Raw genomic sequence first — 26,008 nt, 5'->3', positions numbered from 1 at the left:
CACCCATACTGGGGTTTGTATTGTCCATGTCAATTCTAAGGTGGCTTGTGCCACAGTGGCCCTCAGGATAAATTTGACCCAATCTGCACTCCCCACTGACTCATGCAGCCCCGTCCCCATAATGTAATTGTTGTTGCTAATACAAATGGGCGCACCGACGCTACCTGTTTGTCAGGCCCTTCGATTAATATCATGTTTTTGCTCTGAAAAGGTAAAGCATTCCCACCAATTCCAGTTACAGCTTCCCCAAGTTGCATCAGAGGCCAGTCTTTGGGCCACAGTTCTTTAGAGATGACGGTGACATCAGCACCAGTGTCAATAATACTGGCTAATCAGATAGATTTCTTGTCTTTCGTTGTCAGGGTACAGTGCAGCATGGGGCGTGTAGCACTCACTGTTTGGGCCCACAAAATATGCGGGGCTCCTGTTGATCCAAAGCCTTGACACCCTTGTACTGTGTTAGTGGTTTGTGGGGGGTGGGCATTAAAGTAGACTAACCGAGCTATTCGTGAGCCTTGCAAAATAGTGCAGGGCGGGGTAGGAGTCCAGGCCATAATTTTGATTTCACCAGAGTAATCTGAATCAATAACACCAGGTAAAACAAATCACCCTTGCAGGGTTGTAGACAATCATGGGGCACCAGGGTAAAAGATTTCATGATTGACCCTAACATGTTCCTTGAATATGGGGATCCCAGTCCATATTCTATCACTCCTCATCGCATTTCCTTAATAATGGAAAAGTTAAGTCCTTCCCATCTCGGTTGTTGACTGGGATCATAGATGACAGGGGCTACGATCTTTGCGGCCAGCTCATGCTCCCCAGCGGCTAATGCCTCTCTACGGATCACTTGCCATTGATCATGTGGGTCGTGGGGGTACAAATCAGGTTCTTTCTCTGGGTCAATGGGTCCAGGATCTAATGGGTAATCAGGGTCATCATCACTGTTCGAGGACCCTAGGTAAACTTGAGTCTTACATCGGGTGCCTTTCCTTTTTTCTGGGACCTCGGATTTAGCTGGCATTGGGGGGGCAGTGGGTAGAGCGGCGTCACAGGGAGTGGCGGACTTGCACTCTCTGGCATCTCAGTAACTAGCTTCCTGCTTGCGCATAAGTGCTAATATTTGTCTCCAGGGAGATAAGAGCTCTGCTGCAATTTTATCCGATCTTGTTGCTCTATCCCACAATTTAACTCCTGCTTCATCCCAAGTTTCAGAGTTAAAAATGTTAACTGCGTCGACCCCCTCACAGTTTATTGATACCCACTTCAAAATTCTCTTTAATGACTGTGGGTCGATATCAACCTGGTGCTTTCATAGGAGTCCCTCCATTAGGCTCAGTACTGACTTCTCCTTGGACGATATATTACTCCCCACAGTTCCCCACAGCTCACCTCAGTTGATGAGGGATTCCAGCCGGCTCCTGCTTCCTTTCAGCAGCACTTCAGTCCTGTGGGGCTTGCCACTGGTTCACCTTCTTAGGTCGATTTGTCACTCCTCACACAGGGCACCATTTGTGGCGATTCATGACATGGACGCCGTATTCATGCACAAGCAAAGCTGAAGCTGTTTATTAACAAAAGAACAGCCTTAATATAGTCTGCCTCCTGAGCTAGTATTTTTCCCTTCTCTCCGCCTCTGAATGTGTTCCATCACACTAGCTCCACATATGGTATAAACATAGATAAACGCGCTCTCCTGCTTTGGTTCTCCAGCTGTGCCCCTGACCTTCTGTCCCACATATCAAGGCCTCAGTTCTGTGTTTTTTGGGTTGTTTTTCTACCCCATGGCTTGCATCCAATAAGGGTGATGAGACCTCCGGTGCTGTCACGGGAGGCCACGTTCACTTACTCCACATTGGCCGTCTTTGCAACAAGGGCGCATTGCTTGCTCATGTTAAACTTGTTCAATGGGATTCTCAGGTCCTCTTCTGCCAGCTGGCTTTCCAGCCAGTTGGCCTCCAGCATGTACTTGTGCATGGGGTTATTCCTGCCCAGGTACAGGACTTTGCGTTTCCCTTTGCTCAACAAGATGAGATGCCTGTCAGCCCATTTCTCCAGTCTTTTGAGGTTCCACTGAATGTCAGCATGTACACTCTGATGTATCAGCTGCTTCTCTGAATTCTGTATCATCTGCAAACCTGCTGAGGTCGCACTCTGCCCCACTGTCTAGAACATTAATGAAGATATAATAGTATTGGACCTAATATTGACCCTGGAGTACACCACTATTGACTCATCACCAGCTGGATTTTGTGCCACTGATCCCAACACTTTGACCAAGGCAGTTCAGCCAGCTTCCATTGCACCTGATTGCCCACTCATCTAGTCTGCACTTCATCAGTTTGTCTATGAGGATGTTATGGGATGCAGTCATAAAGCCTTGCTAAAGTCAAGATAAGCATGATCAGCTGTTCTCCCCTCATTCATGGAGCCAGTCATTTAATTGTAGAAGGTTATTAAGTTGGTCAGGCATGATTTTCTCTTCATAAAGCTATGCTCATAACTCCCAATCACCTTCTTATCCTTAATATGCTTGAAAATGGCTTCCAGGAGGATTTGCTCTGTCACTTTCCTGGGGATTGAGGTGAGGTTGACTGGCCTGTAGTTTTCCAGATGCTCCTTCTGGAATCTAGGAGTGACATTGACCTCCCCCAAACACCGCAATGTTTAAAAAATAATTAATGGTGGTCTCGCAGTGATGTTGGCTAGATTCCTCAACACTCATAGGAACATCCCATCTGGTCCCATGGACCAATTTGTTTCAATATTCATAGAATCATAGAATCGTTAAGGTTGGAAAAAACCCTTAAGATCATCAAGTCCAACCGCTAACCTATCACTGCCAAGTCCACCACTAAACCATATCCTCAAGCACTACGTCTACCCTTCTTTAAAATACTTCCAGGGATGGAGACTCCACCACCTCCCTGGGCAGCCTGTTCCAATGTTTGACAACCCTTTTGGTGAAGAAGCTTTTCCTAATATCCAACCTAAAGTTCCCCTGATGCAACTTGAGGCCATTTCCTCTCGTCCTATCGCTTGTTACTAGGGAGGAGAGTCCAACCCCCGCCTCGCTACAACTTCCTTTCAGGTAGTTGTAGAGAGCGATAAGGTTTCCCCTCAGCCTCCTCTTCTCCAGACTAAACAACCCCAGCTCCCTCAACCTCTCCTCATAAGACTTGTTCTCCAGACCCTTCACCAAATTTGTTGCCCTTCTTTGGACAGGCTCCAGCACCTCGATGTCCTCCTTGTAGTGGGGGGCCCAAAACTGAACACAGCATTTGAGGTGCAGCCTCACCAGTGCCGAGTACAGGGGCACTATCACCTCCCTACTCCTGCTGGCCACACTATTCCTGATACAAGCCAGGAGGCTGTTGGCCTTCTTGGCCACCTGAGCACACTGCTGGCTCCTGTTCAGCCGGCTGTCAACCAACACCCCCAGGTCCTTTTCCTCCAGGTAGCTCTCCAGCCACTCCTCCCCAAGCCTGTAGCATTGCACGGGGTTGTTGTGACCAAAGTGCAGGACCCAGCACTGGCCCAACGATCCAGCCTGTCCAGGTCCCTCTGTAGGGCCTTCCTGCCCTCCAGCAGATCAACACTTCCACCCAACTTGGTGTCATCTACAAACTTACTGAGGGTGCACTCAACCCCCTCATCCAGATCATCAATGAAGATATTGAACAGAACCAGCCCTAACACTGAGCCCTGGGGAACACCACTCGTGACCGGCCGCCAACTGGATTTGACTCCATTCACCACCACTCTCTGGGCTCGGCTGTCCAACCAGTTCCTAACCCAGCGCAGAGTGCACTTGTCCAAGCTGTGAGCAGCCAGCTTATTCCCTAACCTGATTCTCCTCTGTCAAAGGTATGTCTTCTGTGCTCCAGACTTCCCCACTGGTCTCAGGGGCTTGCAATTTCTAGAAGCAAGTCTTACCAGTAAAGACTGAGACAAAGAAGGCATTAAGTACTCTAGCCTTTTCCATATACTTTGTCACCAGGACTCCTGCCCCATTCAGCAGCAGGCCCATGCTTTCCCTTGTCTTCCTTCTGCTGCTGCTATGTTTGTAGAAGGCCATCTTGTTGCTATTCACCTCCCTCACTTGATTCAACTTTAGATGGGCTTTGGCTTTCCTAACCTTGTCTCTGTATTCCTTCTGGGTGATCTGACCCTGCTTCTACCTCATGTATGTTTCTTTATTATGTTTTACTTCTGTCAGGAACTCCTTGTTTACTTCTACAAGCCTCCTGCCACCTAGGTTTGACTTCCTGCACATCAGGAAGGACTGTTCCTGAGCTTGGAGGAGGTGATCCTTAAAACCCCCCCAGCTCTTTTGGGCCCTTCTTTTCAGAACCATCTCCCATGGGATTCTTCCAGGCCGCTCCATGAGCAGGCAAAGGTCTACTCTCCTGAAGTCCAGGGTTGTGATCCTGCTTTGTTCCCGCCTCTCAGGACCCGAACCCCACCATCTAATAGTCATTTTATTTAGGCTGTGCAGCCTTAAGTGCTCCAGGAGTAGTTGAATCTGAAGTTAAATTTTACCCTTTGTAAATTGCTCAAGACTTAGAAGTGCTTGATGTTATATCAAATATATGCACTCTGTGGATAATATTCTTTTGGAAGTCTTTAAGGCTCTGTTTAAAGAAGGCTTTCTAATGTTTCTGTCTTTATCTCACCTCATTTGATTTCCATTCCCTAAGCATGGAAGTGCATTAAATGCCATACTGATGTCCACCTCTAACGGACTGTCTACTTTAAAGGTGACTTCTTGTAAGAAAAAAGACTCTTCTCCTGATCATTTAAAACAGGTTTTACTGTAACCTCCTTCTGAATTGCAAATATTTTTCTACTGCTATTTGCAATTAACAGTTCCCAGTAAATGTTTTTTAAACCCTGTGGAAAGACTAGGAAATACAATCTTAGACAAAAGGTTAATAGTTGCTTTTGTTTGAAGACTACTTTTTTACACATAGGTAACGTGGAATTTAAGTTTCATGATCTCTGTAAGGGTAACATATTGCTGTTGTTTTTTCAGAAGCTAAAAGGAAGAGGGAATGATGCAGTTTTAGGGGAAGATTATTTTCAACACACAGGAAAAACTCAGCTGATAAATGAAACAAAAAAAAAGTATGTTGTTGTAAGGATGTCGTGGTTTAGCTCCAGTCAGCAACTAAGCACCACACAGCCGCTCACTTACCCTCCCCCACTCCCAGTAAGATGGGGGAGAGAACTGGAAGAGTAAAAGTAAGAAAACTCATGGGTTGACATAAGAACAGTTTAATAACTATAATAAAAATAGTTATAATAGTAATGAAAAGGAAAACAAGACAGAGAGAAACAAAACCAGGAAAAACAAGTAATGTAACCGCTCATCACCCACCGACAGACGCTGCTGGTCCCCGAGCCATGATTGCTGCTTCCCTCCCCCAGCCAGCTCCTCCCAGTTAACATACTGGGCATGACGTTACATGATATGGAATATCCCTTTGGCCAGTTTGGATCCGCTCTCTTGTCTGTGCCCCCTTCCCTCTCTGCTTCTTGTGTTCCTGGCAGAGCATGGGAAGCTAGAAAAGGCCTTGACTAGTATAAGCACTACCCAGCAACAACTAAAACATGTGTGTTATCAACATTGTTTTCATAATAAGTCCAAAGCACAGCACTATGCCAGCTACAGTGAAGAAAATTAACTCTATCCCAGCCGAAACCAGGACAAAGGATAACAAATGCTCCACATTCTGAGATTTGCCCTGTACCTCTAAAAAAACCCCACTTTTTTGTTTTCAGAAAGGATTGCTTATTTGTCCTCATGAACACTCATATTGTTGATGCATGGATGGTTTATCATTTATCATTCGCCTTCACAGTATCTGAAAACTGTGCTCACCAGGGATGCCCTATGAATTGCAAAGTCCCAGTCAGACTAATTTCTGGAGCAACTTTGAAGGAAAGGGAAAGAAGAAAGGGAATGTATGTGTTTTGACTTCGCAATGGTTGCTGATAAATCAGTTCTCTCTGAAGCATAGTTTGCTCCTGTTTTTACACATTAAGAATAGGAATCATTAAGTAATAACTTTGCTCTTCCAGGAAAGGTGTTAATGCATATTTTTGAGAATTTAATGCAATGACTGTAAAGCTGTTCTCTTGAGCACCCCATCAACTCTGGATAACTCTGCAATTGCAAAGGGCTTTCTGAAATCATGGTTAGAGTTCCAGGATTGCAGCTTAGTCAAAATCTATTGTTTGGATTGTCAGGAGACTGATGTCGGAATCTCCAGCTGGGAGAAGTTTAAGGATTTCTGCACTGCAGGCATGGAATACCTTGGTCTTTGCTAGTTAACCTGACATTATTGCTTATACAAGTAAGGTAAAGGTAAAATGAAAGAATTTATTTACTGAATCTAAGTGCAACAATCCAGTTACTGAAAGTATAAAAACAGGTGAGCTGACAATTGCTTGGAATTACTTAAAATCCTGTAACATATTAAGCATCAGTAAAGGAAGCACTACCCAGGCTTATCTATGGAGATTCCATAACAACTCACCTACTTGTTTAGGGAAACATCACAAATTTTCAATCTTTTTCAGTCCAGATATAGCTTAAAAAATACTTCAGTCCCTTCTCAGTTCAGGTTTGGGGTATGGAAGGTCTTAAAAGCTAAAACATCCATGTCTGAAAACTTAAGTCTTTCAGTACCAAGATACACAGTTCTTTATCACCTAAGAAATACTGCAGTTAGATCCTTAATACTGATCACCCAGATGCATAGTGCTCAGTCTCATTTTCTCCAGTCAATTTAACTTTTAAAGAGAACTTGAACTGTAACTCCAGGTAAAATCAATTTAATTGGTATAGATCCCCAGTGAAGTTATAACAAAACTGTTAACAACCTATTATTCCATTACAACCCTTCCTGTTTAAACATTGTTAGGGTAAGTTTTCAAGGGTTTATTCCCTAGGGTAATTAAACTGCCTCTTATTGAACTTGGCTACCAAAAGAGCATTTAAATTGGAAATCTATTTTTCCTTTCTATTTCTTGTGGGCATATTTTAATTTGATGGCAGAACATTCAGTGTATTTCATGCCAAACTGATTAATAGAGCTAAACCTGACCTATTAAAGGTGGGGTTTTGTACCTAGACTTGGTATCCCGGTTTTAAAATTTCCTTGTCCTTGCTAAAGTTAACAAGGTATTCAGGCTCCGTTTGTGCAGGGATTAGTCAGATGCGCTCACAGCTACACCTTCCCCATGTGTGATGGAGCTATCTAACTGCCTCAGTCACCCTAGCAGGGCGCTGCGTGTGGCGTCCGGGCCATTGTGCTCGCTTCTTCCGCAGGATCTGCGGTTCGGTCCCCTGGCAGCTCAGGGCGGGTAGCGTTGTGCATGAAGGGAGGGACGCTGGTCCCGCCCTGGCAACGGCGGCTAGGCTAACTCCTTGAGAAACCGGAGGAAAGAGGTGAGGTGAGGTCGTGTCGTCCCCCCCACAAGAGGAGCCCTCACGGCTGAGCTCGAAGCCTTGTCTGTGTGGAGGGAGAGTGCCCGCTCCCCCACGAGCCCCAGCCGGCACGGGAAGAACGGCTGCCCGCCCAGAAATACCCCCAGGGAGCAGTCGAGTTCGCCGCTAGAGCGCCCGCACGCTAGGACGCTCTGGCAGACACCGCGCGCTCCTCTCTGTCGTCAGGCCCGCCTCTCCGGCTGTGTGGCACTGCCACAAGGGTAGCGATCGCGCGGGCTCCGCCATGATGAGCAGTGGAGGGATCGGGGTACCGCTTGGCTTCCCCTTGGGCCCTACGTCTGTCATCCAGGTCACGAACCTGTCCTCAACAGTGACCAGTGATCAGATGCGGACTCTCTTCGGCTTCCTGGGAGACATCGAGGAGTTGCGCCTCTACCCTCCAGAGTAAGTAGGGCCTGCGCTGGCCTCTGGAGCGATAGACTTGGGATGAGGGAGAGGCCTAGAGGGATTGGGAGGATAGAGGGAAGGGGAGAGAGAGAAGGCCTTATGTGCCATCTTGAGTGTGGGCACCAGAGTTTCCCCCACAGGGAGGGGAATCACGTGGTCGCACCCCTTTGTATGGGGCAGGAGCGTTAGGGAAAAGAGGCTTCGCCCGGACCTAAGATGGCGGCCCTGGTCCGGAGGAGGGGAGTAACTGCGGTATCTCCGGAGCGGCCTGTAGAAACACGACGGGCTTTGTGTTCTCGTGGTGGCGGCGGCCAGGGCCGCGGCCACCCGGTGGAGACTGCTGGCACTGAGTCACAACCTAAGGCCTGGCGAGAATCACAGGTTGGAAGGGACCTCAGGGATCATCTAGTCCAACCTTTCTAGGAAGAGCACAGTCTAGACAAGATGGCCCAGCACCCTGTCCAGCCGAATCTTAAAAGTGTCCAATGTGGCTGAGTCAACCACTTCCCTGGGGAGATTATTCCAATGGTTGACTGTCCTCAATGTGAAAAATTTTCCTCTGGTGTCCAATCGGAATCTCCCCAAGAGCAACTTGTGTCCATTCCCCTTGTCCTGTCCATGTGACTCCTTGTAAAAAGGGAGTCTCCATCTTCTTTGTAGCTACCCCTTAAGTACTGGTACATTGTAATGAGATCCCCTCTAAACCTCCTTTTCTCAAGGCTGAACAAACCCAGCTCTCCTAGCCTATGCTCATATGGCAGGCTCCCCAGTCCTCTGATCATCTTGGTGGCCCTTCTCTGGACCCCTGCCAGCCTGTCCGCATCCTTTTTGTATAGTGGGGACCAGAACTGTACACAGTTCTGTAGAAGCGTGCTCCCCGCCTGCCCCGAAGCGCTTCCCCCCTTTTCCTGTAAACTTCTTTTCTGTGGCCCACTTTTCTCTTTGCTCGGACTTATTCCAAGCGGAGGGTGGTCGGGCGGGAGTGCTCCAGGCTCGACCCTCGCCCGGTTGGCTGCTAGGCCGTGCCACCCGGGCGATGCGTACCGGCGGGACCAACTCTTTTTGTTCGAAGGGCTCTTTTCTCCTTTGAGAAAGGGCCGCTCGAACAGAAGCCAGCATAGCTGTTAACAGAGGAACGGTACCTGCCCTGTGCTCAGAAATACCCCCGATAAGACGTTTGCAGGAAATAAAAGATAATAATGGACGTTACATGTTTCTCTAAATTGTAGGTGTTCTCATTATGTTAGCTGCATGCGAGGGATCCACTGAGATGGGAGATAATATTGTTATTTTGCTAACCTTAATGTTTCTTTTAAGTAGTTGGTGGTCAACAGAACAGGGGAGGAAAAGAAATATTTTTTTCTTAACGCGTCTGTTGTATTAGGAAGTGAATGACAGACGTGCTCTTTCAAACTATTTATCTTTTCATTTTCCTTATGAAAATTAAATAGGAATACCAGAAAGGGACAGAGGGAGTAATTCACATCCATACTTCAATTTTAATACAAAGAAGACAGGAATAAAAATTCAATTTCTTAAAAACTAAATAGCAAAAAAGTTAGTATTTGTCTATTTTTATCTGTTACTCGATTATATTTGGCTACGTTTGAATGGGGCCATTCTGAAAAAATTAAATGTGATTTTAATGTGTATATAAAGTATATGTAATAGGCATTCAATCATGTAAAGATAAAACAGCCTTACCAAGTTTTAAACACTCTTTAATAGATTTATGGTGATTTTTGTACAGTTTTCTAGGTTTTTACTTTGGACTTGTTCCACAATATACTTAATACACTTGTTTTCTTCTGACTTAGTATATTTTTTTGTTATAGCTGTTGCTCTTATTTTTCACTAAGTTATATAGCAGATTTTAAGGCAAATAGATATTTTCTTGACATTCGTATGCAAATAATGTTTGTGCCTATGTATAAAATTTTGCCAGTCTGTGTATACACATAAAATATTAAAATCCAGTACCATAGCTGGTTTTGACTTGGAAATGTCAGGGTTATAATGCAGTAAACATCAGTTCTAAACGATTACTTTAGTTTTCAGAGATAGGATGTGGGATTGTGATTACTTACTTTACTCTTGGTTCTATTTACAGTTTTTATGCATAACTTTTACAAATATGCATTTCCTTGCCAAATAGTTCTGGACATTTGACCCGACTTTGAAATTATTACCTTGGAGAGAGAAAAAAAAATTTAATCTAAATCTAATGCCCTTCTTGTGAAACAGTAAAAACATGCTTCCTATTGACCCCTGAAAATATATTTTAATAATAAGTTCAGAAAATAGTGTTTCATTGACAAGTGCACAGGTAGCAAAGGTATCCCAAACAAAAAGATGCTACAATAGATGTCTGCAATTTGTTAAAATTATTTTCTGCTCCTATTTTTTCTTAGGTATTTAACAATTTAAGGCTTAATTTAAAAAAATTATTTCTAGTAATTCAATTAAAAAGGAAGTTTGCTTTTTACATTAAAGTCAACATCATACAAAAATTTATGTCATCCTAGTCTTAGGTTTAAAAACATTTCTGTAAGCAATCCAAACTTCTGATGTATTCTAGAGCGTGAATTTTGCTACCTTCATGGAACAGCAGGAAACCCGCTTTTCAGTCTGGTTTCTAGCTGAAAAACATAATTCAGTAAATTGAATTAGTGAATTACAGATCTCATGGATATTGACTACTGAATGACAAATATTAATATGCTCCTTTAAATTTATTTAATGCTGAGGAATAAGAGAAAGGTAACATGGTAGTTTTCAGTTTTTCGAGAATAATTGTGTTACCTAAGTTAAGGAAAGGTTTTCACCGAGACTGGGACCCCCTTTGCTAGCCTTTGTGTAGAAGCACATAGTTAAAAAAATAAAGCCAACAGTTCTTGTTTCAAGAATAATATATAGTGTAATATTAAGAGTATTATCCTAACTCTTTTATAGATAAAGTGATGTGGTGAAATAAAGTTACATGTCGCATTGTGTAGAATTGTAACTTGTTTTCTCTCTAATTCTGTATTGCAAATATTCAGCCTACACACAAAATATTTTTACTTAGTCAAGCATGAGTTTGCAGAGCAGAGCGAAGCTGTGTTCTCTTCTGTATGCATCCTCATGTGTTAAAAAAAAAGGGCATTCAAGTTAAGAGATTTACTGTAATATTTGTAATCCCATTGCCTTTGCTGGGCATGTTTATTTCTAATGGATATGAACTTCTAGTTCTGTTGATGCTCAACAGTAAACAAAATATATAGACATATGTATGTATATGTACATGCGTACACACACACTTTATAAAGCATATAGACTCCCCTTTTTCTAATCCAGCATTATGGTCTTTCCAAATACAAGTATAAATTATCCATCACCTCTTCCAAGTCATTCATGTTTGTCAGCCTTCTACTTTTTCCCTTAATCTGCTGAAAATCCATAAAATCTGATTGTATTAAATACTCAATTTTTTTAATAACAAAACTGCCTTTTGGTTTTTTAATGAAATAATGAAATAATTGAATGAAATAATGAAATAATGAAATAAATCTCATTCTGGTATTTGTGAATTAACTTGGTCAAGGGCACGGATCATTTTGGAGCATTGCTCTTGATAATTTAATTTCTTTTTGAAATACTTTTCCCCATTCTTGGAAGATGCAGCATTACATGCTAGCTTTGGATGTTTTTTTTTGTTTTGTTTTGGTGGTTGGTTTTTTTTTTTTGCTTCTTCCTAATCCTCTGATATTTTGCTCTGTCAGAAGAATTCAAGAGGTTTGTAGAAGTGGTGAATTTGATCAGGTGATCATTTCAACCTTATAGGAAATTCCTTTGATAACACCGTTTCACTATAATTCGTTGTGCAGTACGCTACTGCTGACTTGTATGAAAAAAAGAGAATGTTTATGACTTACTGGGCAGTGAGGATGATGTATCTGGCACCTATAGGCTTTTCAATGATTGTAGAACAAAGTATAAGGCTATGCTATGGTTGTCTGAACTAGCATTATAAGAGAGGAGAGATCCTTTTTATCCATTTCTGCATTTCTCCAGTCTCCTGTCATTAACATGTCCCTTGGTTTTATAGAGCGCAACAGATAATTTCTTTAAAAAAAACTGACAGGAAGTCTCAATTGTTGAATATAATTACTTACAGATTTCAATAAATAGAAAACATATTAATGTTAGATTAGCTCACTTGAAATTCTTGTAAGCATGTGAAATGTGGAGGGGAAGAGAGAGAAATCACCTCTGTTTCTTAATGCGTTAAATAAAATGCAGGTTCTTTAAGATGACTCTTCGGTATTCCTAGCAAGCTTCCTGAACCTGGTGACTTTTCCCAGCAGTTAATATCTTAAGACTGTGATTTTTAAAGGAGCAGTTTCTGTTCAGGTCCTTTATTTTGTATACTGAATTGATTGGGAAGACTTTTATGAACGTTGAGTCAAATCACACTATGCTCTTTGGTAGTTTGTCACTTCATGTTTTATCTTCATTCACCAAAGCCCTTCAGTTTCTTCAGTCACTGCTAATCAGATGTCCCTTTAAGAAGGATGGATTTCATACCTGTCATGTTCCTGAAAGCCTAGTTGTCCATGAGGAAGTGTCTATCTCGTGTATTAGAGACTTTCACGCTTTATGCAGGTGGCAGTAAATGCTATTTTATTATTACTGTTATTTTCCAGAGGCCTGTGTGACTGCGAGTAGCCCACTTTCAGATTCAGTGTTGAGGGCATTGGAAACTCTTGGCACTAAAGAAGTTATTTCCATACAGTCATCATCCTGATTTTAGCTACTTGTCAGTGAGGCTTCATTGGCACTGAAAGCAATACTTCTTTTTATTGGAAAGCCATTAATGTGAATCATCTTTCAGTGGGTCAGAGACGCTTGTTACTGATGGCTGTTTGTATTTAAATATTTTCTTACAAGAAAATTTTAAATTTGACTTGATTGTACAGCTATATACTGTTCTGCTCTCTGGAAGGCTTTCCATTGAAACTTTAATCTAAAAATTGAAAGCACCTATTTGATGAATAACATCAGTAGACAAGTATAAGTTATGTGGAGGTAGGAGAAGAGGTAGGGTTTTTTATCCACTCATTTTACTCTTAATTTGTATTTGATTATCAAATCTTAAAGAGACTAGCTGAGTTTGTTTTATCATGCTACAACTGTCTGCTGTATTGATTTAAAGTTGGCATCAAAAACTTGCCCAAGAAACTTTGACTTCATGAGGTTTTTTTAACCCTTTCCTTGTAAGACTTGTCTCTTAAAGAGTGCTGTAGGTAGTTTTCAGTGCTCAAAGACCCCTTTCATTCCATTTCATTACTATTTCCAAGAATTTTGGTCACCTCTTCTTCCCTGTCCCATAAACAGGGCTTTAGTCTTGAGAAGAAGGATATTCAGTGAATTTGCACTTTTTTTTTTATACCAACTGCTCAGAAAGGAAAGTAAGGGATGATTGTAAAATCCTTTCAGGAAATAGGATTTCGATGTTGTTGGGTTTTTAATTTACTTGTACGTATAGTATTTTCCCTTTTGCTTACATCTTGAGGAAAATAGGATGACTGAATTGCAGGTTTCTCATTTTACCAAATGAGATCTGGTTTCTTCCTGAAGCTAAAGATTTAAATATTGTAAGGAAAAGTTAAAGGTGTATATGAGAATGACTTGGAAAATTATGGTTAGATAGGGTGAAACAGTCAACAAGACCAGAAAATATTATTACAGTTGCAGTCTGTGACAATTAGTTTATGTACTAACAGTTGTTACTATGTCAGGGCTTCAGCGTGGATTTGCCACTTCTGCGTAGAAGAGGGTGGCTTTAGTGGGACTTTGCTGTCAGCTTCAGTGATATTTTGTCATCAGTCTGAGGAAAAACTCCTGAAGTTTTGAATACCTGTGTATGGTCCTGATTTGGCTAGAGATCTGAATTCCTATGTTGAGAATGGAGAATTGCTGTCGCTGTTTAACAAGTGCTCCTCAGTTTGCTATTTGCAAAACTTTCAGTGCTTATTGAGTTTTCTCAAGTGGGAATACACAGAGGCCATTAAGGAGGTAAGAGGGAGGCATCCTCCAAGCCCTGTGTGCAAAAGATCTCTGAGAAACCACGCTTGTGTGGTGATGCCAGGAGCATGAGAGGGTATGCTGTATTCCCTGCTTTGTAGAATATTCTGTGAAACTTTTGTCTCCTTGCTGCATGATTTTTTTTGGGTGGGGTTTTTTTGTTTGTTTTGTTGTTGGTGTTTTTTTTTTAATCAGCCTAAAATTACTTGCACTTAAACTTACAAAATGTGTTGTCCAAGAAAGTATTAATTTGGTACCTTTTTGTTGGTTGTTTAAATAGACTTTTGTGTGAAGATGAAGTATGGCTTCTTTTTCTCACAGTTCCGAACAAGACCGAGACCAGTAGTTATAGATTACTTTCAGTTTGCAGTACATTTCAAATCTGAGGCTGGTTTGCAGGTGTGGCAGGTCTTTTGCCTTGGGTATGTACTCCAGTATGCTAACTACTCATACAGTTTAGAATTGGGTTCTGGCACACTAGGAGACCAGTGACATCTGTAATCAGATTCTTAGTCCTAATCATGCTTTTGCATTATGCTTGTCACCCAGTTGAAGTCTGTGTTTCAGAGGCTTCAAAATTATAGCAATAAGCTTCAAATGTGGCTGTAAGAGGATTTTTGAACAGTTAAATATTGATAAGCTTTATTGAGCAACAATTGAATTTTTGCAGAATGAATTATTTGAAAGCAGGGAGGCACAAACTGTCTACATTAGGTGTTGAAAGCTCTGCTATAATACTGTTTGCTTCTGGATGTTCTGGAGTGGTCTTGGAGGCTAGTACAGACAAGTGTTTCTTAGACATAGTTATATCCTGCAGTGACTTTGGGATAAAACATACAGAGCCTTATTTAAATGTGATCTGCACAATTATTCCAGAACATCTTATGATAGGTTATTAATTTCTGTTGTTGTCTCCACCACCACCCTGAGAAAATTTGGACCCTTAGAGGGATGTTTTGTAGCCTTTTATTTGATTTTTTTTTTTTTCACTGTAGCTTTCTGAATAGGTTGTTCTTCTGTTTTTGGTTGGTGGTTGTTCTGTTGGGAGATGAATGTTACTGTCTCCCTACAAAGGAAAACAAAAATGGCAGAAACATCTGAATACTATTCAGATCTTTATTTCCTTTTTTAGTTTTCTTGCTTTCCTAAAGAAACTAAATTATAGTAACCTTAAATCAGAGATGTAGGACTTGCTTTTTTGCATCCATGCTTTGTAACCCTAGGAAGAAGACTACGACTACCTCAATTCAGCCTCAGAAAAGGTTGGCAGAAAAAATGGAACAAAAGGAATTAAAACAGAATAGGACTTCTCTGCTTTAAGAAAGACTTCTTATGAAGCCTACTGAGTTAGTGTTGTGGTTTAGCCCCAGCCAGCAACTAAGTCCCACACAGCTGCTCAGTCACCCCCCCACCAGCAGGATGGGAGAGAGAATCAGAAGGGTAAAAGTGAGAACTCGTGAGTTGAGATAAGAACAGTTTAATAGTTAAAATAAAACAATAATAACAATAATAATAATGTAATGAAAAGGAAAATAACAAGAGAAAGAGGCAAAACCCAGGGCGGGGGGAAGGGGGAATAAACAACAAAAACAACACGTGACGCAGCCGCTCACCATCCGCTGACCCAATGCCACCAGTCCCCGAGGTGCAACGGCTCCCCCGCATGTGCCAACTCCCCCAGTTAATATACTGGTCGTGACATCATATGGTATGGAATATCCCATTGGCCAGTTTGGGTCAGGTGTCCTGGCTGTGGCCCCTCCCCTCCCGGCTTCTTGTGCACCCAGCAGAGCATGGGAAGCTGGAAAGGTCCCTAACTACTATAGGTGCTACTTAACAACAATAAAACATCAGTGTGTCATCGGCACTATGCCAGCTACAGTGAAGAAAATTAACTCTATCCCAGCCAAAACCAGCACAGTTAGCAATGAAAACAAAAAAGGAAAAAGCGAAGAGATGTTAGAAGTGTGGATCACAGAATCTTCAGTGGAGGCTTCAGCCATTTGGGTTGTAACAGTGGCATGTGTATTTAAAAACAAACAAACCCCAAACAACAACCAAAAACCCAAAACATCCTCCCTCCCAAACCCATGCACACAGACTCCCTTCCACCCCCTTCACCTTCCAAACCAAAACAAATGAAAAAACCCTATGGCCATTAAAAAAAAAAAAATCTTTGCAGTGAGCAGTCTGGCTCTTCAGAATATGTAAGATCATAAGTTGTATGCAAACATTTCTGCTGAGTACTGAGAAAGTCATTGCTCTTTGTCAGCTCTGATAGAAACTGTTCTGAACCAAGACCTTACAGATGGCTCAAAAGCTATTTTATACATTGTCGTGGTTCAGCCTCAGCTGGCAACTGAACACCACGCAGCCGCCCACTCACCCCGCCCCCCACCCCTGTGGGATGGGGAAGAGAATCGGACGAGCAAAAGAACTTGTGGGTTGAGATAAGCACAGTTTAATAACTACAATAGAATGATGATGATGATAAATGATTATGATAATAATGACAATAATGTTAATATAATAAAAGGGAAAAGGAAGGAAAGGGAAAACAGGGAACAAAAATGCAGAAACACGACCGATACAACCGCTCACCACCCGCCGACCGACGCTGCCCGTCCCTGAGCCGCGATTGCTCCCTCCCTCCCCCGGCCAGCCCCTCCCAGTTAGCATACTGGGCATGACGTTACATGATATGGAATATCCCTTTGGTCAGTTTGAATCCACTGTCTTAGCTGTGCCCCCTCCCCTCCCGGCTTCTTGTGCACCCAGCAGAGCATGGGAGGCTAGACATGTCCTTGACTAGTATAAGCGCTACCCAGCAACAGCCTAAACATCTGTGTGTTATCTCAACGGGTTTTTTTTTCCATGCTAATTTCAAAGCACAGCACTATACCAGCTAGAGTGAAGAAAATTAACTCTATCCCAGCTGAAACCATGACATACATTTATTTCCTTCTTGAACATGAAAACTTGAAACTGTGAAAACATTGTCCGCTACAGACAAACTAAACAGACAGAAGAAATGTAGTCATCTTGCAATGTTTTTCTAAATCATATAAGGTTGACTTTCATGTTTATGTTTCTCCCACCCCGTTTATTTTTGCTTCCTCAATGTCTTTGGTTTCACAGAATTCCATCATAAATGTTTCTGGTTGCCATTCTGAAGTTGGCTAGCTCTCTAGATATTTTACCTAGATGTTACCTTTCTGGTAGCCAGAAACATACCAATCTGCCTGCCTTAGTCTAAGTTCTTGGTTCATTTATGATGAAATAATAAAACTAAAACTTCTGAGTTTGTATTTAAATACTAAAGCCTAATTCCATACAACTACTTTGGGAGTACCTGCTTGGAATTTGAGGGACTACAAGATGGATTGGGCTAAACTTGAACTGCTTCTGGTACTTCCAGAAAGTTGTCAAATGTTTCTGTTTCAGTTGAGGGAGGGTCAGTATTAAACAGTTGATGCAGTGTATTTTCCATGATTTACTACTTTGCTAGAAGACAGATGTTTTTTTCAAATGGAACTTGCTGATGTTCCAGCAATACCCTATTATATTGTCTTTTAAGGTTTCACCTGTATTTACTTCATATGAAGAAATAAACTGCTTGTATAAAGAGTATAAACCTTGGTTAGGGGGAATACATTTTTTTAAAGCAAACTTTTTTTGTATCAAGATTTTTTTGTTCAAGCTTACGTATTGTGCTTTCTGACCTCTGTTGGTGTGCTTTCTAATGGAAAATCAAATTACCCAACATATTTATAATTTTCTTCCTTATTCTAGCTTAATAGTGAATTCCTTCTACCTCCTCTGATTTATCCTGTACTACACTATACTAAACTAAGGCAGATGATAAAAAGGATTTTTGTTACATTAGTGATCTAAGACCTAACATTTGAAAGAACTCTCAAGAACTGCTTTTATCTTAATATGAATTAACAAAACTTATTTTGTGAAGGCCTAAGAAAGATACTCGGTTAATATGGGCTAATATTTGAAGGACCCACTAAAAATGACTGGGTTTATTGTTTGAATCCTTAAACAAGGATTATTTTGAGGATAAAAGGTAAACTATAAATTATTTACTTGACAAATGTGTTGAGTAAATGTGCTACTTAAAATAGTAATTTTGAATGTACTGGTGAATGCCATTTAGCAAGGTTTGTAAAGAAAATCAGACTTGTTAATTTGGGATTTTGGCTTCTGTAAGTTTCCATTTAAAAGGAGGAGGGGCTATGCTATGCTTTTTTTTAGTGACTTAAGTGGGCAAATTAGTAAATTTCTATATTCTTGTCTTTTGGGTGACTTTTCCAGGAAGTCTAAAACTTTTCTTTTTTTTAATTAAGAAATAATAGTTGAAAATGCATGCATACAATTATTTAATATGGCTAACTGGGTTTTTTCCTTTTATCTTGCAGCAACGCACCTCTTGCTTTTTCCTCCAAAGTATGTTATATTAAGTTTCGTGAAGCATCAAGTGTTGGTGTGGCCCAGCATCTAACTAACACGGTTTTTATTGACAGAGCTTTGATAGTTGTGCCCTGCGCAGAAGGTTGGTATTTCAGACATTCTTGTGTAATGTTGGTCTTTGTCCTGTCTGCTAATTGTTTTAAGCTTTCTATGTAAGGAGGTGGTGCTCTGTTGTTTTATTTTATTGCTTTTGAAAAAAAAAGTCTTGAAACAAAATTGAAAATTGAATGAAGAAACCCAATTGTATAGATTTAATTGAAATTCAGCATTAGAAAAAAATCAGTTGATTTAAATTAGGATAATTCAGTTTTCCATAATTATTACATTTTTGGGGGGAAAAGAAGGTAAAATAATTCCCTTCAATATGGTTTGTGTTGGTAAGCTTATTCCCACACAAAGTTCTCACTGAAGTCAATGGAGCACTGGAAAGATTAGGCAATTTCCTAGCACCGATAACATAGCAGTTTGGATCTTAATGTATCGCCCTTGGTGCGGTGGGGTTTTTTTTAATTTTTTTTAAGATACTAATTATATTTTCCTTTTTTTTTAGCCTGAATCCAAATTTTGTCTTGTAGACATGTGATATATGCATTTGACCATTTTGGATTAATCTAATCTAAAATATTTTTCATTGTGGTGATAACTTCTGTTTGAATATAAATGTTTGTCTGCTGGTTTAATTAAAAAAAAATCAGTTTTCTTTTCTTGTTCCTGTGGAAAATTTTACTTTGTATGCAATAAAAAGGCTTTCTTATGCATACTGGTACTCTTTTTTGATTTTAGATATCTCTTTAAAAATGCTATCAGCTGTACAGAAATGCTTCTAGTGTAAAATATTTTTATAACTCTTAATACAATAAAATGCTTGGTGAATACTAAATCTACAAGTGTTCCTTTAACTAGCTTTGAGGTCATGCTTTTATGGATGAGTTGAATACAAGGTTATTCTTATTAGTATACTGTCCGAGATCTGAATACAATTCTATGAGGCATGGCTCTACTGTAGGCAGATTGCTAGAGTTAGGCAGAGCCCCATTAACTTCATTGGGATCATTGTGGGAATTGAGTCTGCCTATTTGGATCTGGACTTTTTGCCTCTTTGGAGTGGAAACATTCCAGCTGGTGGAGTGAAGCTAACTTTACTTTGAACACGGTAGCTGTTTTGCCATGAACAACATTCTTTAGAATGATTGATCCATAAACTGCAGCAAGTCCAGAAATATCTCCTATTAACAGGACTCTTCTAATTGCAAGAGTCAGGTTTTGGTTCAAAAAATACTGTTGACTTCTTGGAGTTTGTTAACAGTAGTCCCAGAGTACCATTTTTTGGCATATTGGCCACATCATGATCTGGAGAGTATGAGATTAGTGCTGCTGTAATAATGGTCTGGGGTGTTCCTAGCAAACTCTGACAAGTCTCCAAAATTACATAGACTCTAAAATGACCTACAATATACTGTCTGTTCTTGTAGCCTTGTTAATATGGGCATATTAACAAGTCTTTGTGAAGCCTAGATTTTTAGTTGCTTTTATGCTTTGTTTTGGAGGCTTTTTGGTTTTATTTTTGGAACTTGACTTGTTCTTAAACTACAAAGAAGATATTGCTGTATCCACCTGAAGTTTTGTAGAGGCTTTGGGTAGGCAAAATGTATCAGGCCAGAGTCTTTATTGAAAAATTGCCCTTAAATAATTGACTACAAATTCTTCAGGATCTTAGTTTTATGTGTCATTGAAAAGACCTTAACACTGGTTCAGTACTGCCAGAGAGGAAAGATTGCTGCCTAATGAATGAACAACACTTCCTGGTGTTTTTCTTGTGATGAGATCGCTGCCTGACGTGATATGGCAATAGGCAGGTAAAGCTATATTTTCCTGGGTCTCTTGATGGTAGACAATGAGTGGAAGGAGAATGAAATCAAGGTTCTGAGAAATCTTGTTCCAACCCTGTTTGTAGCTGACTTATTAGGTGTTTGTGAGAAAATGTATTACAGAAAAATCGTCACTATTCTAGATCATTTTGGACTCCACAGAGATTTATGCATAATTAGGTGAACAAGTGATTGGGTTGTGAGGTCAAATTTTGTTTTAAAGTCAGAATGCTGTTTCCATGTAACTTTCTAACAGAATCACTAATTTTAATTTGTAAAGGTATGAATTCATATAGGTTTAACTTTGAGGAATTTATTCTGTGGAATAAGCATGGCTTTGGAGATCACAGCGCAACATTTTTTGATTCATTATGTATCATTGTTAACAGAGTCAGTGGATTGTATCACGAGCTTTAAAAGTAGCAATGGCTATATTCTACTGGAAGATTAAATTATATCCATGGCCAACAGTGCCAGTAATAAAACATTTCATGTGCTGCATCAAACATAGAAGAGAGGTAAAATGGAACTCTGAAAACTTGGTTTTAAAAACAGAATAAAATCTGCAATTTGGAGTGTATTTAAACAGTGGTAAATCAAGGGAGTATGACGAGGGAATCACTACACAATGAAAACAATATTAATTTTGTGACATTTAATAAACAATTTAACAAAAATGTAAATGAAGTAACATGGATTTGTGAAAATATTACTTTCTTTTGTGTGTATCAGTATGTTTTTCTTTAAACATTATACTTTGAGAATGCAAAGGCTGAAAGATAAACAAAGATGCCACCCTAATAATTCTAAATTTTATGTCCACATTGCCTAGTAAATGGATTTTGACTATTAATTTGGTTTTGTATGTTTTCTCTGTGTGATATTTGTGCATTATTAGATGACTAAACTGGCCAAGGCAGACCTGTTACACTTGCCTGAGTTAGGCATTGTTTGCCATGCCACTAAACCTGCCGCCAAGTGAAACCTTCATGGGGGAAATGAGATTGAAGTCTGGCCTGCTGAAGATGGACGCCCTGTCTCTGTTTTTATGTTCTTTTGCTTTCTTTCCTTTGTTTCTTTTATTTTTATTTTTTCCTTTTTTGTTTTGTTCTGTTAAATCTCTTTTCCTTGTACTTGTGAACTGGTAATTCAGTTCTGAAAAAATGATGTTTTGTAAAGGGTTCACAGTGTTTCATTTTGAAGTTGACCTGGAGCTGCTTGTGGATGGTATACACAAAATTTAGAATATATTTAACTAAGTTTTATGCTGTGAATTATGGATAAATTTGGTTTGGAATACATTTAAGCATCTAAATTCAACAGATGAGCACATTGTGTCAGACTGGAATAGTGAATGGAATAGTTTTAAAAATAGTTTTTAAAAATAATTTTAAAATGCAGTCTTTCATATGTTATGCTTCATGAGCATATCTTGGAAGAGGACAGTTGAAACTCTTACTTTCTAGAGAAATTAACTTTACAAAGTAAAATCACGATCTTTGCTATTTTTCCTCTTCTCAGCAGAGTATTATTTTAAGGTTGCATAGTCTGTTTAAAAGAAAGCTTTCTATTTATGTCTAATAGGAAGAGTTTAAAAGAATTATTTCTGATATAGAACTTTCATGAATATTGAATGTCACGAAATATTTGTTTGCTTCTGATTAAACTTTGTTCCAGTGAGGTCAGTGGCAGTAAGATTTCATCCTTTTGTTTTTGTAGTTTTTTTAGAAAAAACTGTTTACCACTCATAAGTACAAATGCAGCCTGAGGTTTTGGTTGGAAAGTGTTATGTGAGGCACATTGGTTTTTAACACTGTTATTTGTGGGAAGATTGAAAAGTTCTGTGTGTATGTATGTGTGTATTGCACTTTTACATGCTCCAGTGGTGATTATTTATAGAAGAGTTTAAAAAAAAACCAAACAAAACTGTCATCTCACAATCTCAGAAGCCCTGGCAGCTCATGCTGGAGCAATTGAGAAGGTTCTCATCCCTAAATGATGTTTGTTTTTCTTTCTTGTGAAATGGAAGCCCTGAAACGGAAGTGCTGGACCAGGTGGTGTGTCTAGTCCTCAGGCATTGCTCTTCCCAGCAAGCTGCATTAGGACCAATTGGTTTCACTGGTAATGCACCAGGCTGTGAACTGCAGCTGGGAAGAGCTTTGCTTTGTGATCTCTGTTGGATTTAGCTGTGCCAGTTGAGTTAATTACCAGTAGTTGTAATATCTTTAATCTCTGCTGCTAAATCCAGTAAGAATCATGAATTGGATCACACAGAAATTATTTTATTTGTAAGTGTGTGTTTTCCATTGATTTAAAATAGTAGGAAAATAACAGTTCCTTTACGTTTCGAGTAGATGTGACCAGAAAGTATTTTTAAAACAAATATACTTACTTATTGCTGAAGCAGTTTTGGGGGCAGGGGAGGATTAACCATGTAGTTTCAGTACAAAGAGTAGGAAATTAATTTCTTCTGAGCACATGGAGAAGGATAAAAATACTGTGATCACTACCTGCTTAACACAGATACTCCTGTTCAGCATTTAGAAAAATGGATTCTGGTATGGACTAGGTTGACTAGGGCTCTTAAGCCCTTTGGCACAAAAAAGTAACAATCATAACTGATATTTAGGACAGCTGTACATTTCTGAAGAAGCATAAGGTAACTCTAGGCAATGCAGAGCTAATCTACATATGCTTCCAGATTCCTTTGCAAAGCAAAGAATAAATAAATAAATGATCATAGAATCTGTAATTTACTAAACACTCATAAGCTTCTAAGGATGTGGTATAGATGTGGCGTATTTATTTTATCTGTTTCCCTTATTAGAAAACAAATATCTTTACCTCATTTCTATTCAGCTGTTAAATACCATGAGTTTAAAACCCGAAACAGTTATTCTTAAACTAAAGTGTCCTAATTTGTTATGTCATTACCCACATGTTTTGTTGTATCTTTGTGGGCTTGTATTACTTTTATAAATAAAATCATGGAGATAATATTCCAAAACTTAAAGGCTGTAACTTGTGAGGTTATTTGGCCTCACATATTAATTTGTTTTTCAAAACTGTTTTAAGAACAGGGAAGTAAATTTGCAAGATGCTTCAGGTTCTGGGGCTTTGTTTTTTTTTTACCCACAACAATTTATTTTCTATAGAATTGTTAAAAAGTTTGACCTGATCTTAAAAACTGGAGGAGGATCTTTTGAAAAGAGTATCTCTGAAAATACAGGCAAATTTTCAGGATTCTGTCCGTAGAGATACGGATTCCTCATTCTTGAATAAAATAAACGAGCAGATCATTGTTTGTGGCATGGAACTGACCAACTAGATTTTTTTATTTAAAATAAAACATGATGCTGTTGAGGGACCAAATTATTCTGGAAATAATGCTGCTAACTTTATAATTTAGATATGCATGTTATTCATTTTTTGAACCGCTATAATAGTTTACTTAACTGAAAGTGTTCAGTGGATTCCTTAAGCAATGTTTGAGCAAATGAATAATTCCAGTTATTTCGGTAAGATGACCTATATGCTTAAAGTTTAGAATTGTATTTAAGTACCTTTCTGAACTTGACTCCCTGTCTGTTTAGTTATGTGCATAACTCGATTCCTGTTTAAAAGGGCGGTTAAGTGTATATTGAATTGGCTGTAAGTGCATACTTAAATTAGGCGTATGCATATTACTGACCAAGGATCTAAATTAGAATGCAGATGCACCACTTCAGGGGCCATTTCTGCCATTGGATTTACTTGAGCCATGTCTGTTGATCCTGTAGAAACATGTATGAGTATGGCTGTTCAGCATAAGGTCTGGTTCATCAGTCATTTGAAAACACTTAAGTATTTTGATTTTCAGAAGAACTGGTATATAATTGTATGCTTAATTTGCATGCACAGTTGCTGGAACTGTATGTTAGTTAGCTATATAGTAGGCAGGATGTGCAGCAAAGTACCTGATTCTCATGATCAGTCAGGCAAATCAGGTACACCTGTTATTGCATGCCTGACTTCAAAATGAGACCTGTAGAGTGCTGAACATTGTGACAATGACTTATTCATGCATGTTTTTAAAAAAGCCCTGGAAGATGCAATTGCACAGTTAATTCTTAAGTGCTAATTTCCTATTTTTCCCCTTTAGATAGCAAAATCAAGTGTTTTGTTACATGTTAAGGAGCAAGGTGCCTCAAAACTTAACATAAATCTAAACAGGAGGCATGAGGAAAAAAAGAGTAGTTATCTTTTCTGTTCCACCCGTGCTACATATAAATTAATTTTCGTTTAGATTTGTTTTGACCTTTGGTCATATCCAATTGTAACCCAGTCCTTGCTGCAGATCTGTAGAACAGGTTTGCAATGCTTTTGTCTTTTTATTTTTTTATAGTATGATTCCTGTTCCTGTAGGGTTTATTGGAACTCATATAGCTAAAATAGCACAGTGTTTTGAAACTTATAATATATTTGTTTTTTGATAACAATATTTATATATCAATTTTTAAATCCTGAAGTTAGGGGTTTTATAGTTAAAACATACACAGTTTGAACCAAAGCAGTAAAAGCCACTGGCACAATATTTGTATATACCTTGACTTTTAAAACAATGTTTAAATAAAAACATTTACTTTATTAAAGTGCATGGGGTAATACCAAAGGGCTCAGTTGGATAGCATATATACAATTATGCCAGTAATTTTGAATAGATCATAGATACCTAGTATAATTATGAACTTCCTTTCTGTAGTTTTTCAGTTTAGTGTTTAATGTTTGTACCAGTTTAAATCCCTTTATTTCAAATTGAATACATATATTTAATTGTATTCATAATTAACTATTATCTTCTGATTTTTTTGAAGATTTTTGGGGTTCATTTAGCAGTCTAATTGTAACTAATTTTGAATGAAACTTGTGTTTAGTTCAGATTAGATATTACTTAAACTTTTAGCATGATGGGGAATATAATATGGTTGAAATAGTAGGAAATACATATTTTAGGAAAATATAGCTTGCTTACCTGATCAGTTATGATGTTCTTCAATCTCAGTAAATTTAAAGCTAATTTATCAAATTTTCAGATAAATTGAGGTGACTTAGAATGTAAGACAGTACAAATCTGAATTTTTCTGCCCTCCCCATCTCCATTCCCAACTTTACTTATAATATGTCTTGTGTGGAGTCACAGTAGTCTTTATTTTATTTTTATTTATTTTTACATCAAAAGTAGGTAACATTAGGGGGGGAAAAAGCACACTAATTCCAGTTAGCACATACTCGGTTTGGGCTTGGGGTGGGGTGGTTTTTGTTTTTTTTTTTTTTAATACTGATTTGGTTATTTGCCATTTCTGGGGATTAAACTTTAAAAAATGTTCTTCTTTTCTGTATCTGATGTTCTGTGTGCTATTAGTGATGCAGCCAACACGAACGGTTGTCATGTGTAAAACAACTTTCGATCACCGTGAAAACACCGCCCTGGGAAAGCGTCCATGCTTGATATCGTTTGGTTCATGAACGTTAAGTTTCCAGTACAGGTGACCCATAGCTCAAAGTGTTAAATAATTGTGTACATTATTCAGTTTTAAAAATAATAATCCATTAATGAGATGGCTGGTCTTTGAAGTTTTGCTCACTTGCTTTTCCTAGTAGAGCAGGGTAAAAGGAAATACTTAAGTTTATATTTATTTCTTTGTAAGGATCT

At 39.3% G+C, this 26,008-nt stretch overlaps 1 protein-coding gene across 4 annotated transcripts in view; it reads left to right on the top strand.

Annotated features, from left to right (window-relative positions):
* Positions 1–7,676: 7,676 nt before the first annotated feature.
* The window catches only part of LOC135310820 (splicing regulatory glutamine/lysine-rich protein 1-like), a 50,022-nt gene continuing 31,690 nt past the window's right edge, over positions 7,677–26,008 (top strand). For 2 of the 4 annotated variants that reach the window (XM_064439832.1, XM_064439831.1), the window contains exons 1-2: positions 7,677–7,900; positions 18,397–18,530. In XM_064439832.1, the coding sequence (XP_064295902.1) occupies positions 7,740–7,900; positions 18,397–18,530 (295 nt within the window). In that variant the 5' untranslated portion in view covers positions 7,677–7,739. Of the gene's footprint in view, positions 7,901–18,396; positions 18,531–21,214; positions 25,842–26,008 lie in introns of those variants that run through there. The other 2 variants (XM_064439835.1, XM_064439833.1) reach the window with 2 other exon arrangements.

This window comes from Phalacrocorax carbo (assembly GCF_963921805.1).
Source record: "Phalacrocorax carbo chromosome W unlocalized genomic scaffold, bPhaCar2.1 SUPER_W_unloc_10, whole genome shotgun sequence".
NCBI lineage: Eukaryota > Metazoa > Chordata > Aves > Suliformes > Phalacrocoracidae > Phalacrocorax > Phalacrocorax carbo.
Note: the sequence above shows the minus strand (reverse complement) of the source record. Positions and strands in the feature narration are given on the sequence as shown.